This window comes from Balaenoptera borealis (assembly GCF_965194805.1).
Source record: "Balaenoptera borealis genome assembly, chromosome: 1".
Classification (NCBI taxonomy): Eukaryota; Metazoa; Chordata; class Mammalia; order Artiodactyla; family Balaenopteridae; genus Balaenoptera; species Balaenoptera borealis.
In genome coordinates, this window is record NC_138860.1 from 54,131,130 (window position 1) to 54,153,653 (window position 22,524).

General features: G+C 43.2%; 1 protein-coding gene across 1 annotated transcript in view; it reads left to right on the forward strand.

Moving 5' to 3' along the window:
• ASTN1 (astrotactin 1) overlaps positions 1–22,524 on the forward strand; it is a 329,878-nt gene that overhangs the window by 230,554 nt on the left and 76,800 nt on the right. The window contains exons 12-16 of the mRNA XM_082365716.1: positions 7,293–7,459; positions 9,842–10,036; positions 11,411–11,538; positions 17,753–17,857; positions 20,110–20,298. Coding sequence (XP_082221842.1) covers positions 7,293–7,459; positions 9,842–10,036; positions 11,411–11,538; positions 17,753–17,857; positions 20,110–20,298 — 784 coding nt within the window. The remainder of the gene's footprint in view (positions 1–7,292; positions 7,460–9,841; positions 10,037–11,410; positions 11,539–17,752; positions 17,858–20,109; positions 20,299–22,524) is intronic.

Here is a 22,524-nt window from a genome sequence, read left to right on the forward strand (position 1 = left end):
GTCAGGTTTCAGCCTTCCCTTCTTTTGAGAGCGGAATGATGCAACCCTGACAGAGAGGAGAGGGAACAGGGCAGAGAAGAAAGACAGGAAAGCCATACACAAAGTTGGCATAAAAGAGAGGAAGAGGTGATTCACTGAGACACGTTGTTGTGCAGGGTTTCCGGGCAGAGCTGGGAGCTTCCAGCTCTGGAGGGGATATGGAGCCTCATCTTGCTTCCCAGTCTGACAGCTGTGCTCTTGTAAAGGGGCCCAGAGCAGGGGCAAGCTGTGAGGATGCTGGGGCCAGTTCCATCTTTCACACCCCCTACTCCCCTGTCTCTGAGCACCTGTCCAGGGAGCTATTCTCCATCAAAGATGGATACGTACCTGGGTCCAGAGTGCGACTCTGTCAGCCCAAAGGCCTCCCCAGACTTTCACAGATTGGGCAGCAGTTGGCAGGAGCCTGATTCCTCTGAGAAGGGACAGAAGAGAAAGAAAAGAAAATGGAAAGAGAGAGGGCTGAGGGGCAGGGAGGCAGAGGACCTGGCCGGTCCATCAAAAGGAAGGGCAGGCAGAACAGAGAGGACTACCAGGAAAACACAAAGAAAAGTGCTCTTTAGGTCGTGTCTTCCAAAGGCAGCCGGGAGGTAAGTCGATGTCCCAGGTGCTCCCCTCCCTATAGCTAGTCTGCTTTCAGATGTCTTAAGCAATGAGCTTCCCAACCGGCTCCCTCAGGAGACAATTCCACTGTCTAATGGAGCTCCCAGCTGAGACACATTTTTTTAAAAACTATTCAACCTGCATTTCTTCATCCAGATTTTAACCTTTCCTTCCTTGCTGCTCTCTCGGGTGGGTCATTATAAGTACTGAAACACTGTGTGTGCACACATGTAAACATCCCTCTCCTACCACCCTCATACGAGTTTGAGCATGCCCACACGTTCACACACGTGCACATGGATATATTCCCCATCTCTTCCCACTTCTCTGCCCTTTCTCTGAGCCCCTCAGGGTTTGCCTTCTGTTGGTGATCCCAGCCCCTTTTAGTTGGCATATTGCCGTGCTGATGTATTTTTGTACTTTTAAGACTGATCTGTGAGACGGAGCTTGCAGGAATAGTTCCGATGAATATGCATTTGCAATAAGGCCGCTGCATTTGCGAATCAGAGCCACTGCAGAAGTCACCCAATTATACCAGCACTTGGCATTAGCATAAGACTTTGAAGTCACTGGCCCATGTGGCTCTTGGAGGGAGAAGGGGGCCAGGCCCATTCAACTGACTGTTTCTATTGGCTGTGAAGCACGGGATCCCTGAGGCAGGAGGACTGGGGCTTGAGAGCTGATGGGCCACCTCATAATCTTGTGACCCTACTGAGAAAAACTTGACGTTGAGCCTGATCTGATTCCACTGGGCATCAGTACCATCCCGCAGCCTTGGTGTGTTAGCCCAGGGGTTCCATGTCATCTGGAGGAGGACCAGGGACAAGGGCATCAGCTGCAGCACCTGCAGTGTGGAGAGAATCGGGCTGCCTTCCTCGTTCCATCCACGTCAACCCTGACATTCAGTTCTCTGAGTGTTGAACTGAAAGGCTTCCCTGGAAAGGCATATGCCTATGAAAGAAGGAGAGGAGGCACTCAGAGCACGCTGGCCCTTAATGAACCTGGGAAAGGGACAGAGATGCAGGAAGAGACAGGTTCGACCGCATATTTTCCTGAGTTCAAGCCAGACAGGTGGGCTTGGTCCACATCAGCTGCTCAACCTTCCTTCTTTCTAGGAAGGCAGGGCACGTCTCTCTGTTATGCATGGACTCCCACAGGGTTAATTGCTACCCAATTAATTGCCCTGTTGTTTATGTAGTCTCTGGGGACAGGAAACAAATACCCGTGAAAGGCATAGCCCTGTACCAGCCTGTCACTCGGTTCCAAACCAGACCACTCTCCAACGGCGGGATTGCTGAACGTTTTGATGATTCCTGGAGCAGAGGTCCGCCCCCCACCGTGGACAACAGGTCTTACTCCTACCCATTGTCCTCACTGTGCCAGGGTGGGAGCAGTGGTCCCCACCTGTACAGCACAGGAGTGCCGTTCTCTGTTCTGTGGAGCCCCAGGGGGTCCTGCAGAGTCCATGTGTTAGTGGCCTATTGCTGCTGTAACAAATTACCACAGGTTTGATGGCCTAAAACAACAGCCATTTTATTATCTTACAGCTCAATAGGTGAGAATCCAATTCCGTGTCCCTGGGCTAACATGAAGGTGTCATCAGGGCTGCATTCCTTTCTAGAGGCTCTGTTCCTGGTCTTTTCCAGCTTCTAGAGGCTGCCCGCATTTTTGGGCTCATGGTCCCCTTCCTCCATCTTTAAAGCCAGCTACATTGCATTTTCCTGACCATTCTTTTGTAGGACATCTCTCTCTTCTCTTCTGTCCTCCCTCTTTCACTTTTAAGAAGTCTTGTGATTACATTGATCTCACGTGGTTAACCCAGGATCATCTCATCTCAAGAGCCTTAACATGATCTGCAAAGCCCCTTTTGTCACAGGTTCCAGGGATTATGTCGCAGACATCCTTGGTGCCATCAGTGGGAGACAGCAGTGGGAACTGGAGCAGCCTTGGTGGGTAGGACTCTAGTCTCCTCTCTCCCAGCTTTAACCAGAGCATCTTGATTCTTACCAAGCCTACCTATTGCGGTTTAATATAAAACCGTATTTGAAATTAGAAAATGATTTCCAACACTATAAAACTATTTTTAAAAAATTATAAAAATGGAAAGCCTATACTCTAATGCTTCTTCCTTATCTTCACACTCATCCTGATGGTGACCCCCCCAAAATGCCTTCTGCTTTGTGAGGTGTCTGCACATCCTTAGGTGAGCAGACTGTGGCCTTGGAAGGCGAGAGGTCTGCTGTCCTGCTTTCTCATGTATTGAACACATGACCTTCCTTGCCAGAGCATTATGCTCTAATGAGCACTGAATTACCCAGCGACCCTGCCGCCCTTCTGTCCACTTGCTGTCCACAATGGTTTCCCACAGAATGTGTCATTTCCCCTCTACTGGAGCGCAGATGTGCGGAGACCATTACAGATGACCATCTCTCGTTCTCTCTGTAGGACAGTAAACAGAAGGCTATGCCTCAGAAGCGTTCAGAGAAGTGGGGGCAGGAAGCTGAAATATAAATTTAATTCCATCAGACTTTTCCCCCTTGCTCCTGCATGGCTTGGGCTTACATGTGAAAGCCCATCAAACAGCCGGGGAAATCATTATTTATGAAAAGGATAAGACTGCCATGTTGTAAAAAAGAACCTATTTCGAGTAGGAATTATGGTTGCATGTCTTATGAATCATCCAGGTAAGGCAAGGCAGGCTCAGCTGCAGAAAGTTGTTCCTCTTCTCCCAGGGGCCCTGAATACACTCCTGTGTCCATCAGTCATATTCATCTGCCAACAGAGCCTCCACCTCATAATCTATAACTGAGGTGTGTGTGTCTCAGGCTGAGTAAGATTTGACTAGACTCCTAAGTAATTAATCAACCAAAAATCATTGGTAGAAACAGAGAGGAAAGACAGTGAAGAAAAGGAATTCAATGGGGAGAATCATTTAAATCTCATTAGCACATTATGCTTTAGACCAGTGATAAGTCAAGAAGCCATGAGCATCACATGAAAGATGATTAACCTTGTGTATTTTAGGGGTCACTGAAATATGAGCTCATTTATTAGACTTTCTTGATGGGGGAGGGTTGTTGCCATAATAAATGGAGTTTTCTTCCTGGGACTGCTAAATGTAACCTATGCAAAGAGGGGTTAATGTCTGAACTTGGTGCTCAATCCTGAGCAAACAGTTCTCTTTTAAGGAAGAAGTGGAGGGATTGTCCACAAGCCGGCAGAAGAGAATGGCCAGCACTTGCAGAAGGAAAATACAAGCTCCTCCTGGAGGCCGGATTTCTCTCCTGACAACTGGTCTCTGGCTGCAGATACTTCTAGGAAGAGGCCATGATTTGGAGCCTATAGTTTCTTTGTGTTTAGATATAGATTTTGAGGAGCTCAAAATGTGACTATAACAGCACATGAAACATTCAGGCAAAAACAAAAGCAAATTTATACCGTGGGAAACTTGATTGATTAGACTCCTTGGGGATGGGAGTTCTGGTTCAGCAAGAGTTAAGAAGAAAACTCTATTTTTGGTTTCAGCTTCCTTTTTTTGAAATCTTTCAAAAATGTTTTACTCTGAACTGCAGCCCAAGTAAGTTACAGTGCAGTAAAGATAATTGCATCTTTTTTAGTGATTGAGGATCTTGTCTTGCCTTCAAGGTCATTGCTCTGGACAGTTTGCAGTGTTTTGTCCTATAAATATATGCACCCATAATACGGTGTGTGTGTGTGTGTGTGTGTGTGTGTGTGTGTGTGTGTGAAGAGAAGGGGAGAGAGAGAATATTAGGCTGGATCTACAAATCCATAATTGATTCCAGAATGTACTCAAGGAATTGCCTACGACAATTGAACAAACAAACAACAAATCTATGGGATTGCTTTATTTTGTTGACACACTGACTTTATTCTTTAGCAATTCCAAAAATCCAGCTTTTCTCACACTTGAGAAGCAGTATGCCAGAGTGGAAGGGACACAAATGAACACTGGGGTCAGATAGAACTAGGTCCAAATTCTGATTCTGCCATTTTCCACCTCTGTGACCTTAAACAAGTTACTACTAATCTTTCCGAGTCTAAGTCTGTTCACTTATAAAATAAGGGGAAGAAAGTCTAATTGTGAGAGTGAAGATAATTTATGTAGATTGTCCTGCACATGGAATTGCTTAATTCCCAATAGCTGTTATTATTATTTTTAGCTTTACTTATGAGAAAAGAAATCCAACTTGGACAAGGCAGCTGTCTTCTTTCCAAATCTCCTACGAAAGTGTAAACATCAGGTGGTCCAATCTGGCACAGCGATGGTTATCTAGACACCAGGGCCAGACAAGATGTGGATGTGCCAGGTTTGGGGATTCTGGAACAAAGCCTGCTCAGGTTTCATTTGGTGACGTCTTTGTCAAATATCACGCTTGATGGGACATTCTGAAAAGAAAGCAGGTGGTTGAGAAGATGGGGAGTCCTGGCTAGTGACTGAGGTAGCTAGCTGGTACCAGGGTTGAAACCACGTGAGGTGGGAATAACAGGAGCACTGGCTTTGTCTCTACTTTGATGGCTGTTCTCAAGCTTTATAGAAGGAAAAAAGAACTCATGGCAACCAGTGCAGCCCATTTAATTCCAATCAAACTTCTGTGTTTCAATACCCACCATGTCCATGCCTGGGCAGCTTCACAGTGGTGAAGCCAGCTCCCTTCTGGTCGCACATCTGGCCTAACAGCTGGGTGGCCAAGAAAGTGGGTGCGTGGAGGGGGCTATAGAAATGTGGGGTGCAATCCTCAGCTGCCTCATTTGCTCGTTCACCATCATCTGAAACATCTGGGTGTGTACAGCATGAGGCAGCCCTTGGAAACATCCTTAAATGCTGTCACCTTCCAGCACTCCAGCTGGCTTCCTGGGGAGAAAGGGGATGGACCAGGCTGGGAGCCTGGCAGGCTCATGAGGGGGCCATTTGTTTGGGAAATTGCAGAATTAGTGTCAGCAAACAGTGCCCATCCTGCTGTGATCTTCAGTTGGGAAGCATGGAGAGAGGGGAGGTGGGTTTTCAGAGGCACACCTGTGACAGCTCCAGGCTACTAGGCCAAGGTGCTTGGCAACCAGGAGCAAGAGCCAGCCAGGCAGCAGGGCAGGAGAGGAGGTGTTTAACACGGTTCTACCAAGTTTTAAAAGGCTTTTTTTTTGTTGTTTGGTTTTAGTTTTGGAGGAGTGTTTTAGCTAGCTGACAATAGGTGTATAGCAGTCACTAAAATCAGGTCAGATCTAGACAGACCCCCAGCTGTGCCCCATATAAGCTGCTGGACCCTGGGCAAGTTATCTTTCCCCTTCCAGCCTGTTGGAAAGAATCAGCAGGAATGTAAACGTAGAGTATCTTTTGCATAGACAGAAGAAGCAAGATGGCAAAAAATATTCATTGGCTTTTAGATGGAATCCAGTGCAGTAAGAAGTTCGTGCGTTAATTGGCAATGTTAATAGTTTCCAGGTCTGTTAAATGAGGAGACTACAGGGTGCTGTGAGATGAAATACCTAAAGCACATAGCATAGCGCCCGGCTACTAGTTAAGTGTTCAGTCAACAGTGACTGTTGTGGGAGAGCCTGATTGTGCTGTGAGCTGGTGATGGTGCGGCCAAGTCACGGACTCCATAGGCAGCCTGCCAAGGTTTCAGGTGTGGTCCTGCCATGATCAGCCATGTGACGTTAGGGAGGTTAAGCTTTCTGTGCCCCAGTTTCTTCACGTGTAAAATGAGGATGACCATCCCGCTTACCTTACGGGATGCTGTGAGGGTTACGTGAGTAAGATGCAGGCATATTAGACACTGCCTGGCCCCTCGTGGATCCCTTGTGAGGGTTCCTACTGCTCACCAAGCCTTTTCATCTTGCCTGGGACCTGCCTGATTATTTCTTCCTGCATTATCTCCTCTGCTGTCATTCTTGGGTAGTTTATTGAGGACGTGGTGGTACAGAAAAGCTAAATGTTTTACACTGAGTGTCCAGGGAACTGGGATAAAGCCCAAACCCAAGTGTGGCACCTGTGGGTGCTCATGTAGCAGGTACCCTTTTCTGTGCATCTTCCTCAGGGCATCCTTGAGGTGGGAAGGTCATGAGTACCGCCACTCTCACTAGGAGAGAGTGGCTCCGGCCAAGGTCACAGAGAAAGTCCACTTCCTGCTTCCGGCCGGCAGCCCTGGCTGAGTCCGCTTTCTCCAACACTGCCATCCGGTACCAATGTTGACAAAGTGCTTTGGATGTCAAAAATAAAGTCCTATTAATCCTAAGTCCAAACAGCAGCACTCCTTTCCCCTAGCCCAAAGGAGTCTCTTCTAATGCATTTTAATTCAGGCCCATCACTTCCACTCTCCTGCCCGCCTGAGGCCCAACTGGGAGGCCAGCACACCTCGGCCCTGTCTTGCTGCAATGCTCCCTTCCAGCCTGCTTGGAGGAATCAGCTTTAATGCAAATGTGTGTGATCTGTGCCCAGAGAGAAGAAGCAAGATGTCAAAAAAGGTCACTGGCTTTTACAGGGAGTCCAGCATAGTGGGAAACTCGTGCATTACTTACCAATGTTGATGTTTTCAAGGGTGAATGCTAAAAATAGGCATCAGTGGTTACACTCTGGTTCCCAGAGAACCCAGGTCCCGGGTTCACCCACCTGTGTGGATGCTTTCTGATTGTGCCAGTGCCCATCCGGACTCAGCCCCATGAAGGACAGCTCTGGTTGCTATGACCGCCACATCGGGGTGGACTGCTCGGATGGCTTCAACGGTGGCTGTGAGCAGCTGTGTCTGCAGCAGATGGCACCCTTCCCGGACGACCCCGCTGTGTACAACATCCTCATGTTCTGCGGGTGAGTTGAGCTGCTCATGAGGCCAACCGGCTTATTGGGATGAGGGACTTTCAGGAAAGTAAATCCAGGTGAACTGGTCACTTTAGGCCAGCCCTTAGGCTCTGAGGAAAGAGCCTTCAGGACTGGAGGAGGAGCATTTTTAAAGTCAGAGTTGGAAGGACCCTTAGGGAAAATCTAGTGTCACCACTGAAAATGAGGAAACTGACCTAGGGGTTTACCTAAATCATTGCCTGCTTACACCAGAATTTCCAAACTGTGTTTGTGGTACTATGTTAATTGTTTTGTGACAAAAGGATTCCACAGTCCAAAAGCTTGGGAAAGATTGTGTGAAACCAATCAATTATCAAAGAAGAGACATGCTGGATTGTTGCTGAAAGCCAGTGCCTGCTGAATAATCATGAGAAGATTATTCAGTGGACGAGTAATGTTATTGTATTTCATTTTATTTTCTTTCTTTGCAAGTGGCAATTTTCCTGTTTAGTTTCTTGTAAAATCCCATTCCATAAACGGAAGGTTGATCTCAATTTTAAAATCTCTATAATGTTATCATTATGGTTGACCCACTTCGATTAATGAGGTAAATTTAGCCAAAGTAGCATAGAATGAATTTATTTGATAAACATATATTTGAGCACCCACTTTGTGCAGACAGCCTAGTTAGGTGTCAGATATAGGAGACACAGTAGGATGTGAGATCTGGTCTCCTCTCTCTCAAAGGAGTTTACGATGGGATGTGCGGCCATGAGCACAAAGGAGAATGGGAGAGATGGGGCAGTGTGAAAGGGCAAGTTGTCAAGATGCTCAGGATGGACTAAGAAGGAACCAGCCAAATTTAAAATTCTTTCCAGAAACACTGTGTTATGGCTCAAGGAAGGAACCACTTTATCTTGTCCCAGACCTAAGCTGGTGCCATAAAGTCCTTTGTGGGTCTCAAATCAGGTCTGTTGCCTGGACTAATACAGTAGGTCCCTAACTGGACTTTCTTTCCTATTTCATCAGAATTTGGTACACATGTACATTTAGCACTCTCCAAGCCACTATATATAGCCTTCCAAAAGAAGTCCTTGATTTGAGGTTCTTTAGAAAGACCAAATCACATGCACTTATAATTAAAGAGCTCTGCTCACACCTGTTCACACGATATGTAAATGGTGAATGGGGAAAACAAAGTTGCATTAACATAGGCTTCATTTGTACCTCTGCTAATGACGATAGCAGCATTTATTGAGCACCTACTATAGGCTAGGCACAGCGTAAGTTCTTTGAGTTCAGTATCTCACTTAATCTTCTCAGTAACCCAACAAAGCAGCTACTGTTTTTCTCACTTTTACAGATGTGGAGTTCAATCAACTAATTCAAGGTAACCCAGTAAAGGGTGGTGTTATTGCCATGATAATATTGCTTCTCACCACTTAAAACTATGATAATTTGTTCCTCTATATAGAACAGAGGTCTTTATCTTATTGCAACAATTACTATAGATAGCAATAAATGATGTGTTTTAATGTCATGAACATCTATAAATTCCAAATTTGGTATGTTTCTAAGGAGAGACCCAAATTACATCAATATGCTTTTAAAATGACAGCTTTATCAAAGCCGTTCTTACTTGAACGAACAAGTTATGTTCTTCTCACTATAACTACAAATAAAGTCCAATTAATGACTTATGGGTTATTGACCCGTATCCACCAACATCAGTATTGCTCTTCCATTAGAGTAACTGCACATGCTTAATGGGGAGGATATCAAGGAGGTGTCCACACAACATGCCCTAACATCTCTTTAGTTCAGGAATGCTACTCTGAATTAAGGGGGAGTTAATATGGGTTGATCTTGTGTTTGGATATATTCAAACAGAGCACAGCTGCAAGATGATCAATCTTTTTAATTTCTTAGCCGACTTGTCACAGGACCAGGTTAGAAGGTTATTAATTTCTTAAGCACAGTGTCATTCTTTTTGCTGCCTGATTACCCTCCAAACAAATGCAGGGTCTGGCCATATAGATTGTTCTGGAGAAAGACTCTAGAATATTTTGGATTTAAATGTGTTAACTCATTTATAAGCTTATATCCAGTGATTCTTACTCAGACCTATCTGGGAAATCCTACACTTGTTAGAGGAGAAAGAACGGCAGAGCTCTGGAAGCACTTATCTGCAAAGGAAAGGTGAGAGGTTCTGTATGATCACATAATGCAAGAAGACTCGGTTTATAGACCTAAGAAACTGAGTTATATAGGGGACAAAATCAAATCAGGATACTCATAATCTTTGGCTATCCAACATTCTCCCAAGGCATTTTTTTCCAGTCTATTGGGTTGTGTCGGCTGCATGGCTCATTGATGGAATAACTTCTTATCTTGAGCTTTCCACCATGCTAGGTGCATCGAGGATTACAAGCTTGGTGTGGATGGACGCTCTTGCCAACTCATCACAGAGACCTGTCCAGAGGGAGGTGACTGTGGGGAAAGCAGAGAGCTCCCCATGAACCAGACCCTCTTTGGGGAGATGTTCTTTGGTTACAACAACCATTCCAAGGAAGTGGCTGCTGGACAGGTGCTGAAAGGAACATTCAGGTGAACCCCACATCCAGAGCACTGGTTATTCAGGGCTGTTGATGGATCTCTTCTCTGATGGGTCTTAAAATCATCATAAAGTCTTGTATCTTGGATCCAGGTAAATGTGACCCTAAAAGGATAGGTTATTTTCTCTCCCCTGGTCTTTACTAGGTTCACACTCCTCCTTCCAGAACCCAAGAACCCTGAACAGTAAAGTGTTAAATAAATTTTTACCTTGCCCAGGCAGAGACTACAAGATATTCCATGCAAGCCACCACAGAATGCTCAGGTTCTATCATCCCTCTGAGTCTTGGTGAATGAGTCAATCTAGCACAGGTCCTCAGTATGGTCCAAGAATCCCTGAGGGTCCCTGAGATCCTCTCAGGGGATATTCAAAGTCCTGCCTTTTCCAACTACAGAGAGGATGGGTTTCCTTCATATACTTCAATCCAAACAATATATTGCAATAAGTTGAATGCAGAGGTGAGAATTCAGCTGTCTTCTATGAAATCAGACATTTAAAAAACTTGCAAAAAATGTAAAGTAATGCCACTCATCTCATCATTTTTCAAGACATGTTAATATTTAATGGATTTATTATTGTCATCTAAAAATATATCAATAAATATTTTTTAATTTTTTCTTTCAATTTCTAATATGGTAAATATGGTAAATGTAGATATAATCTACATAAACAAAAGCTACTTGGGGCCTTCAATTACTTTTAAGAGTGTAAAGGGGGTCTTGAGAACAAAATGTTTCAAACCACTGACTTAGAATATTTCTAGGAAATTCTCCATTTGACCCCTGTCCCTAATCTATCTTAGGTTATTTGAGTACATTGTCCTCAGAATCCATGCGTTTCAGGAGATGATGGTGATGATGATAATGATGTTGAAAGTGTTATAATATGGACCAGCAGTTGATAGCAAGCTAGGTCTGGACTCTTACAAGCAAACTGATAGTAAACTTTCGAGCTATTTTTTGGAATCAGTTTTGTTTTCTGTTACAGACAGTAGACTTTACTAAAATTTCCCCTTTTAGCCTGGGACCTCATTTGCCAATGGCAAGCAGTGAGGTGTCATAATGAATATTGTGGTGGCTGCATTTGCCCAGATCTTGTGGAGAGGGGATCAGGGAGTAGGGACTGGGGTGGGATGGGGGGAAGAAAATTCTCGATCTTGTAAGTAGACCTTTTCAGCTGGTTTATTTCTCATTTCCCTCAGCCCTTGCCCTGCTTCTCACACTTGTGTCTTGCTTCAGACATGTACATTGAGTGGGGTTCAGGGCGAGGGGAAGTTTTTGGTCCATTGTGGGTTGAGACATAGATCGCTCACCAAAGAGTGGGGTTCACTTGAACACTCAGAGATGAAAGTCGGCCTCTGTTTCCAGGCAAAACAACTTTGCTCGAGGTTTAGACCAGCAACTGCCAGATGGTCTTGTGGTGGCCACTGTCCCCCTGGAGAACCAGTGCCTGGAGGAAATCTCAGAACCAACCCCGGACCCAGACTTCTTGACTGGTGAGTGTGCCACACACCTTACTTAACTGGCAGAAACAAACAAGCAGCTCCCTATGATTCTGTGAGCTCAAGACTCTTGACCTTGCTTATTTTGGTTTCAAAGCCAGTGATTTTCTTGATATGTAATAAAAGCTCAGTCCTAAAACTGAACACTAGTAGGATTATTTGTCAGTAAAACGGCCAATATTATTACATCATTATCTGCAAAATGGCCATAATAATACCTTTCCCTGCTAGTCTTATTGGGATGCTTTGAAAACAAATGAAATAATAGATATGTAAGAGTTCAGAGTTCTCAGTGGATTAGAGGAAGTGACTAGGTCACAGAAGAGGTAGAAAGAAGGTGGATCGCTTAGAGCCTAAATATCTGTCATTGGTTCCCCGGCAAGTGCTTCTAGAGCAGTGTGAGAGAATAGAGAATGATAGAGCTTTGTTGTCAAACGACCCTGGGTTTGACTCCTGGCTCTGTTACTTTCTAGCTGTGTGACATTAGACAATACAGTCTCTTGGGGTCTCCTGGCCCCCATCATAAGATGGGGATCATAACACCTGTCACTCAATGTTGCTTTGAGCCCAATGGCACTCTTCTCCTCGGCTCACTGTGGAACGAAGGTATGGGCTGATTGGGAGAGGCAGGAATACTAGGGGGCGCTTCTCCTTTCTATGCCACTAAAGACCCCCAGTTAGCACCTCCTGGACCAAAGAAGGCATTTCAAAGTGTTCCAGGGACCCTTAAGAGGCAGCCAACCGGGAACTCAGCTTCACTTACTAGGAGTCTCGACATGAGCTCTTCCATTGTCAGCTTTGTTCATTTCTCCATTACTCCTCTCCCTTCTTCATTCTATGTCTTCCTTCTTCTAGACCCTTCTCCCCTTTATTTTCCCCTTTTCTGAAGAATGGCTTGAACTGAGTGTAAGCCTTTTTCAGATATCAAGTTATGTCCAAAAATTTCGTTTAGACCGGAGTGGGATTAGAAGTAGGTCTATCTGAGTTAGTATAGCATAGTGATCACTAGCTTAGGCTCTGGATCCTGACAGCTAAGCTCAACTGGCTGTGTGATCTCGGACAAGTTACTTACCTTCTCCATGGCTCAGGTTTTTACCTGTAAAAATGGATATTATAGTATTATCTTTCTTATAGGATTAGTATGAGGAATAAATATTCATAAAGTTTTAAAAACAGTCCCTGATACATACTGAGATGTATGTTTATTAAATAAATAAATATACCAAGGAAGAAAGAAAATATGAACATTCAAACTACCAAACTGTGTTTTCCTTGTAGAAGAAGGAAAGGGAGCAGGAGAGAAAACAATTAGATATATTCTGGACCAGAAATAAATCTCATCGAAATAAGCTGCCTTCTAAAAGATCACACACACACACACACACAAACCTGAAAAAAATTAAAGTGCACCTCTGGGTGTGTCCTGAAAGCCTACGTCTCTAGTGTTTGGCAATCTAGTTTTCTTGTTTCCCTGTCATTGTCTGAGAAACACTTTCCGGGTGTGTGTAAAATGCCTTGTAAAGGAGGTGTGAGATGGCGCACAGAAGTAGGGCAGGCTCCACACTGCCAATAAACTACCTGGCTTCTGTTTAGAGAGTCACCAGGACAACTCTCTCACGCATTAGAACTTACATGGAGGTGAGGAGCTATACTTTCAGTTGTCAGGCTGGGAAGACACAGAGTAGTGCTGGATGCTACCTGAGCTTTTTGGGGAGGACAGATCTGAGAAACATCAGGAAAAAACATGTGTCTGAATCTCCATCTTTGGAAATAAGAAAAAGATCCAAACTTTGTTCAGATCCGCAAGAGAAACTTCTTTCTTCCCTGTGCCCTTGGACCTCTCCTGATTTGGTATATCAGAGGCAAAAGGAGTGGAAGGATGTCCTGGTGGGACCTTTCCTTTTTCATGGTCTTGAGACAGTGACATTCCTAAAAGTACAGAGAGAACTTTTCTTGACCTGCTAGTTTTCTACCCAGCCTTTCTTTTTAATGTATTTTGATTAAGAAGTGATACCAGTTAGTCCAAGAGCAGGTATTTCCTTTGATGTAAGAAGGAATCAGTCTTGTTTTTTCAAAGCCCAGAATAACTAGAAGAATCAGTTAAAGAGATGGTTGACCACTTTTCTTCCATATTTATTTCCTAGTTCTGGTAACATTTTAATTATATCTTTCTTGAGAGTCATACATGGAATGTCATATCATGCCACACTATGTGCTATTATAGGTCGCAATCCCCATAAACCTGCAAGCTTAAAAGATTTTAGAGCAAAAGTGATCTTCAGATTCTTCTATATCAGCATTTTCAAGCATGTTTTTTTTCATGAAAAACCAGCCCTCCACTCATAAATAGGTTCTATCTTCAAATAATTTGGAAAGACAGTAGCATCTACCTCTCAGCAATTTGCAGCACCTGAGCATGGAACAGAGTCCAAGAAGTCCTGCACTAAAGAAATACCTTTTACTTTACTTAGCCCAGCAATTCCCAAATCTATTTAACTAGAGAATCCTTTTACACATAACAGCTATTTCGATCTTTCAGAATTATTGGCTTAAAGAATGTACTGGAAAATTTCTGATGTACGTGTTTTATCTTGCTGATTACCTCCTTCCTTACCAAAACAGTTAAGAGCTCTTATGCTTTACCAGCCTTTTTGGTGTTATAAGTTGTGTGGAAATAAATGAAGAACAACAAAATGAAAACAGGTGAAGGTTATTTACACACAGCAAGGGAGTCAGCCCCCATCACTTGCATTTTGGCAGAGACTGAGAGGCAGGCAGAGAAGTAGGAAAGCTTCAGAGTGGAAAAAAGGGAGGGTTTCAGATATGCCCTGATAGGCATGTAAGCTGTTGGCAGGTGATCCAACTAACCAGGAGTGAGGTATTCTTAGGGAAATGTTTAGGAGACCTATTTGACTTTCTCTGGTGGAACCAAACTTGGAAGCAAGAACAAAAATGAGGGAAGCTGTCAGTTATTAATCAAGTCCTGGTGAGTTTGGCCTGATTGTTACAGGGGTTATTATTTGGCTTCCTGAACTAGAAGAGATAGTGGTCTGACTTCCTACAAGTCTGACTTAGAGACGGTAGATTAGCTTCTTGGGCTGGTTGCTGTAGATAATAGGGTGGTTTGCTGGGCTGGTTGCTGCAGATTGTGGGTCAGAGTTCTGTTTTTACATGTGGTCTGGCCATCATCCATTTGTATTTTCAGTCTCTCAGCTGAGAAAAAAAAAGAGTCCAGAGGCAGATCAAGGAGGAAGAGGAGGCTGCTGGTCACATTCATGGGTCTGATGGGTGCCATAATCACGAAATCTTAAACATCCCCTTGACATTTCAATAAAATAACAGGAGAAAACTAACTTTCTTTCTTTCTTTCTTCCTCCCTTCTTCCTTCCCTCCCTTCCTCCCTCCCTTTCTTGTTTCCTCCTTCCCTCTTTCCTTCCTCTTTCCTTCTTCTTTCTGTTTTCTTTCTTTCCTACCTTGCCTGCCTGCTTGCTTTCCTTCTTTCCTCCCTTCTTTCTTTTTCTTTCTTTCTTCCTTCCTTTCTCTTTCTTTCTTTCTTTCTTTCTTTTTCTTTCACATAGGTCTATTCAGTCATTCTTTTTTCAAGCATATGTAGGGAAAAATAATGTTCTTTCTTGAGAAAACAGATATTTTGTTTGGAAAAAAAGTCATTCACAAATGTATCACAAATAATAATAAAATGAAATAAAAAACTGGAACTAACCGCATTGCAAGGGCACACTTGCAATGTAGGAGAACGAATCCTATGACTCAGCAAGAAAATATATATTTTAAAATATCCCTTTCCTTTTAACTAATGGAAATATTATCTGTAAGTGGGCACAGAACAACATTTCCTGAGCATTAACGGTTATATAACTGTTTCCCTGACTATGGTGTAGCATAAATGCGCTCAGTAGAATTGTTGTTTAGCAGTGAAGTAATGGAGTTCAGTTGTTTGGCTCATCCTGGGCGAATGTGGGACACTGTCATTCCTGCCCACCGCCAACACCCGTGCTTCTTTTATTTTCCCTTCCCTCTACTGACCTGAACTAAGGCCTGGGAATTTATAACAAAAACGTCAATTAACAAGTGTCAAGTTCACACAATTAGAAGTGATGAGAGAGAGGTAGGGAGAAGGGTGACAACATTATGGAAACCATGTATGTATATGATGTTTTATCTTTTCTCAATGTGCTTTTATACCCGTAACTTTATTTTGTCCTGACAACCTACCTGTAAAGTAGGCAGGATGAATACTATCATCCCTACTTTTCAGATACAAAAACTGAAGGAAATGAGTTGCCTAGCCCCAAGTCACACAGCTGGTTGGAATCACAGAATTGAAAAGGAAACAAGGGGTCATCTGAGCTAAGCCGCTCACTTTACAGATGCAGCAACTGAGAATCGCAAGGTCCCCTGGCCAGGTAGCCAGAGAGGAAGCTCAGGCCAGTTGATTGGCAGGCAGAAACTGCCCCCTTGGGCAGCATGGGTGCCTTAGAACTCCCGCCTCCTGATTTCCTGCCCTTTTCTTTTCCTGCTAGGAAACAAGTCCATTAAAGGGAATGTTTTCTGATATACTGAAAAATCTTTATTTATCGGGCTTGCTATCTTTTTATTAATAGAGTTTCTGAAATAACAGCAAGCTGATGAGCTAGCATCGCTAGAGAATGCATACTACGTAGAACAGCTTTACAGAGCATGCACGTTATAACTCTAATGAAACGTACCTTGGGGGTATGTGACTGGAGTCTTAAACTTGTAAAGTTAGAATTTCCTTTATACGCTTTTACAATTAACATAAAGGCGAAAAGCCAGGGTATGCAGAAGTATGACTGCCGTCACAAAGCTTAATGCCCTAAAAGAAGAGCATTTGAAAGGAAAATTGCTGAAAACGTTCTTTTAGTTTTAAGTAACTTATCTGTGATTACCTGAGATCAAATTTAAGCAATTGATTCAGTAAGCACCTCTTCTGACCTTTTTTCCTGTTTTTCTACCGATAATTATTCCCATATGATTCACACAGAAATGGAAATTTGGCAATTACTCAGCTAATTTGATGAGAGTCGACAAGCAGCTAATTAATCCTACCTACTCTTCATCCAGTTGAGGCACTAAATTAGTTGATTTAGCCTGAAGGAAGCATGGGTCAAAATGGCAGGATAATTCACTACATATGTATTATTGCCATTATATTTATACACACACACTCACTATCTATCTAAATTTATCATATATGTGGCCATTATATTTGCATATGTACATATATACGCACACATGTGCATACGTCAGGCATAGAAATGAAGCCAAAATTGGTGCTCTAAACTTAGCAAGGTGATTTTTTTATTTCCTGTGGCCTAATTATTTTGTTTCTGTAGCATTTTATATTTATAGTAATGGCTAGAACTCAAGTAGAGTGCCACTCTTTCTCCAAGGTGTTCAAGCAAGAACATCTCATTACAATATCACTAAGAGGCTATAAGGATGTATTTATTGAGAATGACCTTGGATAAGTAACTTGGCTTCCCAGAGCCTCAGTTTTCCCATCTGTAAAATAGGGACCACAAATAAAGTGCCTATCATGTGTCTAGCACATAGATGACACTCAGTATAGGGCCCATTCCTGCCCCTTACTAACTTAGTCATGCTGACACTGTCCCTCCTGGTAAAGACGAAACAAGCATTATCAGCTTCAGAGTAATTAAAACTTAAATACGGAACACAAATCAGTTAAATGGGACACAAAAATCGATGTTATCAGGAACTTGAGCTGAGTCAATTATTGCAGCTATTAAAGAGAGTAAAAACCTGTGTGTTACAGTAAGCCCAGAGTTTCATATGAGTTTATTAAGGGAGTATTGTAGTAGAATAGTCACGAACCCTGTCCTGGTCTCAGACACATCTGGAACTTTATCCTGGTGGCCTAGGGCCCTTATGCAAACTCCTCTCTAAGCTTCAGTTCCCTCATTTATAAGATGCAGACAATAACACCTAGTTCACGAGGATCATATGACTGTATACAAAGTGCTTAGCCAAATGCCTGGCACAGAGTATAGGTTCAATAAGTGATAGCTGTTGTTACTATGATTCCAGAAATTTTCTCCATCCAAAAATGCTCTCTCATTTCCTCACAGTTACACCCCCTAACCCAGTAGACTTGGGACTTGAGAATCCACTACACGCACTGAGCCCGCATTTCCTCTGTCCCTAGGGATGGTGAACTTCAGCGAGGTGTCCGGATACCCCGTCCTGCAGCACTGGAAGGTCCGCTCTGTGATGTACCACATCAAACTCAAACAAGTGACTGTCTCTCAGGGTGAGCACAGCTGCAAGCCATCCCTCCCACCTGCTCCTGGGGTGTGGCGTTCCTTCCCAAGGGCACAAGCCTTTTATCAATGTTGAAGATGCCATCCAAAATGCAGCCACTCCACGAGATCTATAACCTAGTCACTCGAGTCACCCTTCAGGGCAAATGGCTGGAATCGGATCATTTTCTTAGCATAGATTAAATTGCAAGTTTTATCTTGGATAATAGAAGAGATGGAAAGGGCAAGGCGGGAACCACTGGAGATAAATTTAAACACTTACTTTATCATATTTCCTGGGGTCACCCAGTGTGTAGAGAGGATATGCAAAAGCAAACTTTTTATAAATTGACAGAATAAAACTTTCCAAATGCAAAGAGTATACTTTACTCTACTTTAGAGGTTCTATATGATGAAAGAAATAAGGGAAAGAGAGCAAGAAAGAGGAAGGGGAGTGGAAAAATAGAAAACAGCTATGGTTCCTAAAAGCAAGTAAGCAAGATAGATGGATAGATAGATAGATAGATAGATGGATGTAGATTTATCTACATCTACATCTATGTTTTATATATATAAAGATATATATATATCTTTATATCTAATAAGTTAAGGAGTAGTGAATTCTGAACTTAGGATAAATTGTTCCAGAACAGAAAAATGAGGCACCTTGTATAAGTATTCTTCAAATCTTAGTGATAAATGCCTTGAGTCAAGTTTTTCCTAGCATTTGAGCAATCCCACTGTGCAATTTGCAAAAGAGAAAATTTCTACAAAGTGGCCTTAACATAGGTTTATATCCCTATTCTGCCTCATCCCCATGGACCAGAAGAATATGACTCTACTCCTTCCTCTGGGGCTACCTAAAGAATGTACCAGACCTGAAGTTTATGCTCCAGAGTCTGGCTTTGCTGTGTTGAATAAAAGGGTAACTAGAGCCAGATGCGATTGTTGGCAAAGGGTGACAAGACAAGGAGAGAGGACTCAGTGTCGGCAACAGGGAGGCCGAGCCTTAGGGCCAACTAGAGAGAGATAGAGGGTAGGGGATAAATAGAGGGTTGTGAAGAGAAGTGAGACATATACTAGAGAAAGAAGAGGCATTAAGGATATAGAACATCTCCAAAGTACACAAAGGGACTCAGAACTTTTTATTTTCTATCATGAAAGAGTTCTTGGCAAGAAGGGATTGGGATGTGGCTATTACTGAAGTGAACTCTGCTGGTGCAGAAAACACTTGGAACGAACTAAGTTACTCTTCATCCTAGAAAAATGCGGCAGTATTTTTCACATACTCAGTTTGCACGCAGCACAGGTGCTATGCATATCAGGGGTTAACAATCACATATCTCTGTTGCCACGTGCTTTTAAAAGCCACACATGGCATCACGGACGATGTGGACCTCTGCACTTGAGGTCTCAAGCCTGGGCCGGGCTCTGCCTTGTCCTGGTAGGACACAGGTGTGTCAAAAAGAAGGCTGTACAGAGTTGGTCAGGTAGAGAAGATATTGGATTTGGAAAATTTGCCATAGGTTATCTTTCTGACAAATATGATTCTCTTAAACAGGGAAGGCAAATCCAAGGAGATTTGTCTGGGGAGGAGGGGGAGCAGGCAAACAGATTCTTTCCTCCATTTGCCATTTCAAAGTCTTTATACTTTTGATTTTCTTAAATAAATATAAGCAGTGTTTTAGTGGCTTTCCTTACCTTTCTTCTTCCATTATCTTCCCATTGCCCATTTCTCTGCATGAAGGCAGCATCCTGAAAACTTTTTTGGTCACTACCCACAGTTACAGCACATTTTACACTGCGACCTTGTGCACAGGCACGTCCCCACGTACACACCACAGAAGGTTCATGAAGCCATACTTCATCTTCCCAAGTGAAATGTTCTCTGCTGGTATTTGCGTTTCTATTTTAGACTGTGCTATTCTTTTTCATTTTTTAAATGCTATTATTTGAGCTCACTAAATTGATTTAATGTCATGACTTGTGATTTGAAAAAAAAAACTTTGACTTAAGCAGGGAGGTAGTGGAGATTTGATAATGTTATACTTAACTTGCACGAAGTTAACAACATAACTAACTGGGTGGAAGAAATATTCTTTTAGGAACTGAAATGTCTGATTTAGCTAACTGGAAGTACCTGGTAGCTCCAGCCAGCTCTCCAACATCACTTTGGGCCACATGGCACTTGCATATTGAGGCTGGATCCAGATACCCATATTGTAAGTCCTCACTCTTTTTCTTGGGTGATGTTTCTCCATAGCCCTCAGCAATGCTCTCCACTCCCTAGACGGGGCTACATCTCGTGGGGATTTTGTAGCCTTGTTGGACCAGTTTGGCAACCATTACATCCAGGAAGCTGTCTACGGCTTTGAGGAATCCTGCTCTATCTGGTACCCAAACAAGCAGGTCCAGCGGCGACTCTGGCTGGAATATGAAGACATCAGCAAAGGTGAGTGACGTGCTCATAAGCAAGTTCTACTCCCTGTGCAAGTCCTGGCTGCCTAGGTACATCCGTAGGACCAAAAACAGGGAGTCTGTAGGTGAAGGACTAATTCAGATTTGCCTCGATGTTCTTGCCCACCCTTTAAGTTGCCAAGGTTTGGTTGCTAAAACCAAATGTCAAAATGGGAGTATTTGGGAAAACTTTATATGCAGGAGGGCGTCCAAACTGTATGGCCACTGAGCTGGTTATCATAGAGAGAGTCTTCTAAAGGCCTTACCAGCTACCATGCATCTTGTTACCATAGCACGGGCAAAATACTAGACTGTTCTTATGGAGTAGGGGAGAAAAGGAGAGCGTTGCGGTCTCCCCCACCACTCCCTGCCTCCGGCAATCCCATCCTACACTGGCTGGCAACCCTTTCCGGTAATTGCATAGTAAACCCCTTCTCACTCCATCCTGCCCTGTGTTTAGGAGCATTTTTCCTACTGCTCTGTGCTATGAGGAAATCTCCATTGCCCCAGGTGTTTGTATAGCTCTGGATAACAGCCTCACAAATAAATCTTGGTCCACTGTTTGATGGCAAGTTAGTATTCAGTCCAAGTAAGTATAAGAAATTGGAATTTCTGAAACCTTTTGAATCACCTTCTGATGTAGGAGGAGTACTGGCTGGTAAATTTGTGTTCTGATCAACCAAGACTGGTTTAGAATTGCCATTCATGGAATTTCTTCTTCTGAGCTTATCCTCATGGCATTCTGATGAGCTCAAATTATGGATGTGTGAGTTGCTAAAGGGCAAGTGATGAAATTAGCACAGTGAAAACTCAAGAAGTAGGTCATCCTAAGATTTAATGATCAAGGGTCCCTCTGAGACTAGGGATCCCCTGCTGTCATCAGTGCTACAGTGGGGGAAAATATGCTCCCGTGGCTGAGATGCTGTTGGTTCTCTGAGCTCCATACAGATTTCTGTTTTGTCTTGCTCAAGAGGTAGTAGAGGCTTGAGAGCCCCTCTTCTGGCTGGGAGCTTTCTTCCAAAAGAAGCAAGAGGTTTGTACCTGGGCTGCAGGCTTCCCCCCCAGGTCCTGATTCCTCTAAGCTCAAAGACACAACCACAGGCTTCTTGTATCCCTTCAAACTTCAGCATCTTAAAATTGTTCTGATTCCAATTTGCCAAGAAGGAGTATAATGTAAGCACATTTCGATAAGACCCGTTCCAGCTGGCAAAACTTTTTTATGTTTCCATGCCAGAGCCTAGTGACTGAACCAAAGGACTAAAGCCTCCTCTATTTCTGTTTGCCAGTGGTTCAAGGATTACCAGACTCTAGGACTGCTGGGAGATGCGAGTCTGACCTTCCTCAGAACTCCTGGTTCTACCTCTTGCGTCTATCCTGAGCACTGTAGTATCCTTAAGGTTAAATACTAAGCCCAGGAGGGAAATTTGTCCATGGCCTTGGCACTATGCCCTATCCCTCTCCATTCTTACACACAGGAACTAGTTTTGTCACAGTCCAACTGTTGGCTTTAGTTCTCATAAATATGATGTATATCACCCCTTGCTTGTTATTGATATTAAAAGATATTCAAACATTTTAGTATGTTTATTTTGATCTCTTGCAATTGTCCACGTATACCTGCCCCCCAGCTGACTCCTGAATCTTACCTCTGTGTCACAGAGTTTATGTCTCTTATTGTTGGATGTGACTCTTACCCTTAAATATTTTTCTTCTCCCTAGGCACTAATTTCTTTTTATTCCAAAAGCACGAAGCACACTACTGATTAAGAATTATAAGTGCATAAGACAAAGGAAGATTTTCTTCTGCTTTTCTGCACTCTGGAGAGGATTACTCCAGAATGGAATTTATACACTAGTGGTGACAAGTGTTCTGAGAGGGCTATACCTACCATGGCATGAAAGTGACACCTTTTTAGACTTGAGTCCTTTAATTATATGTTCTTGCCTATTCTAACTTTAAAAACTTTCCAATGAAAAGGGGTTTTTTGTTCTTTGCTTTTGTACCTATGATTAGATACCTAAAATTGCTTATGGATTGAATAGGAAAGAGGTTTATCAGGGGTGAAATGAAATGGAAAGATCGCAGGACTGAAGGACTGGGACTCTAGAATCTGCCAGGTGACTTTTGTTTAGTCAGTTAACTATCGGCATCTCCCCTGTAAAGCCTTCTGTAGTTTCTTCCAGCTCTGACAGTTTACGGATCCTAGGAGTCCCCCTCTAT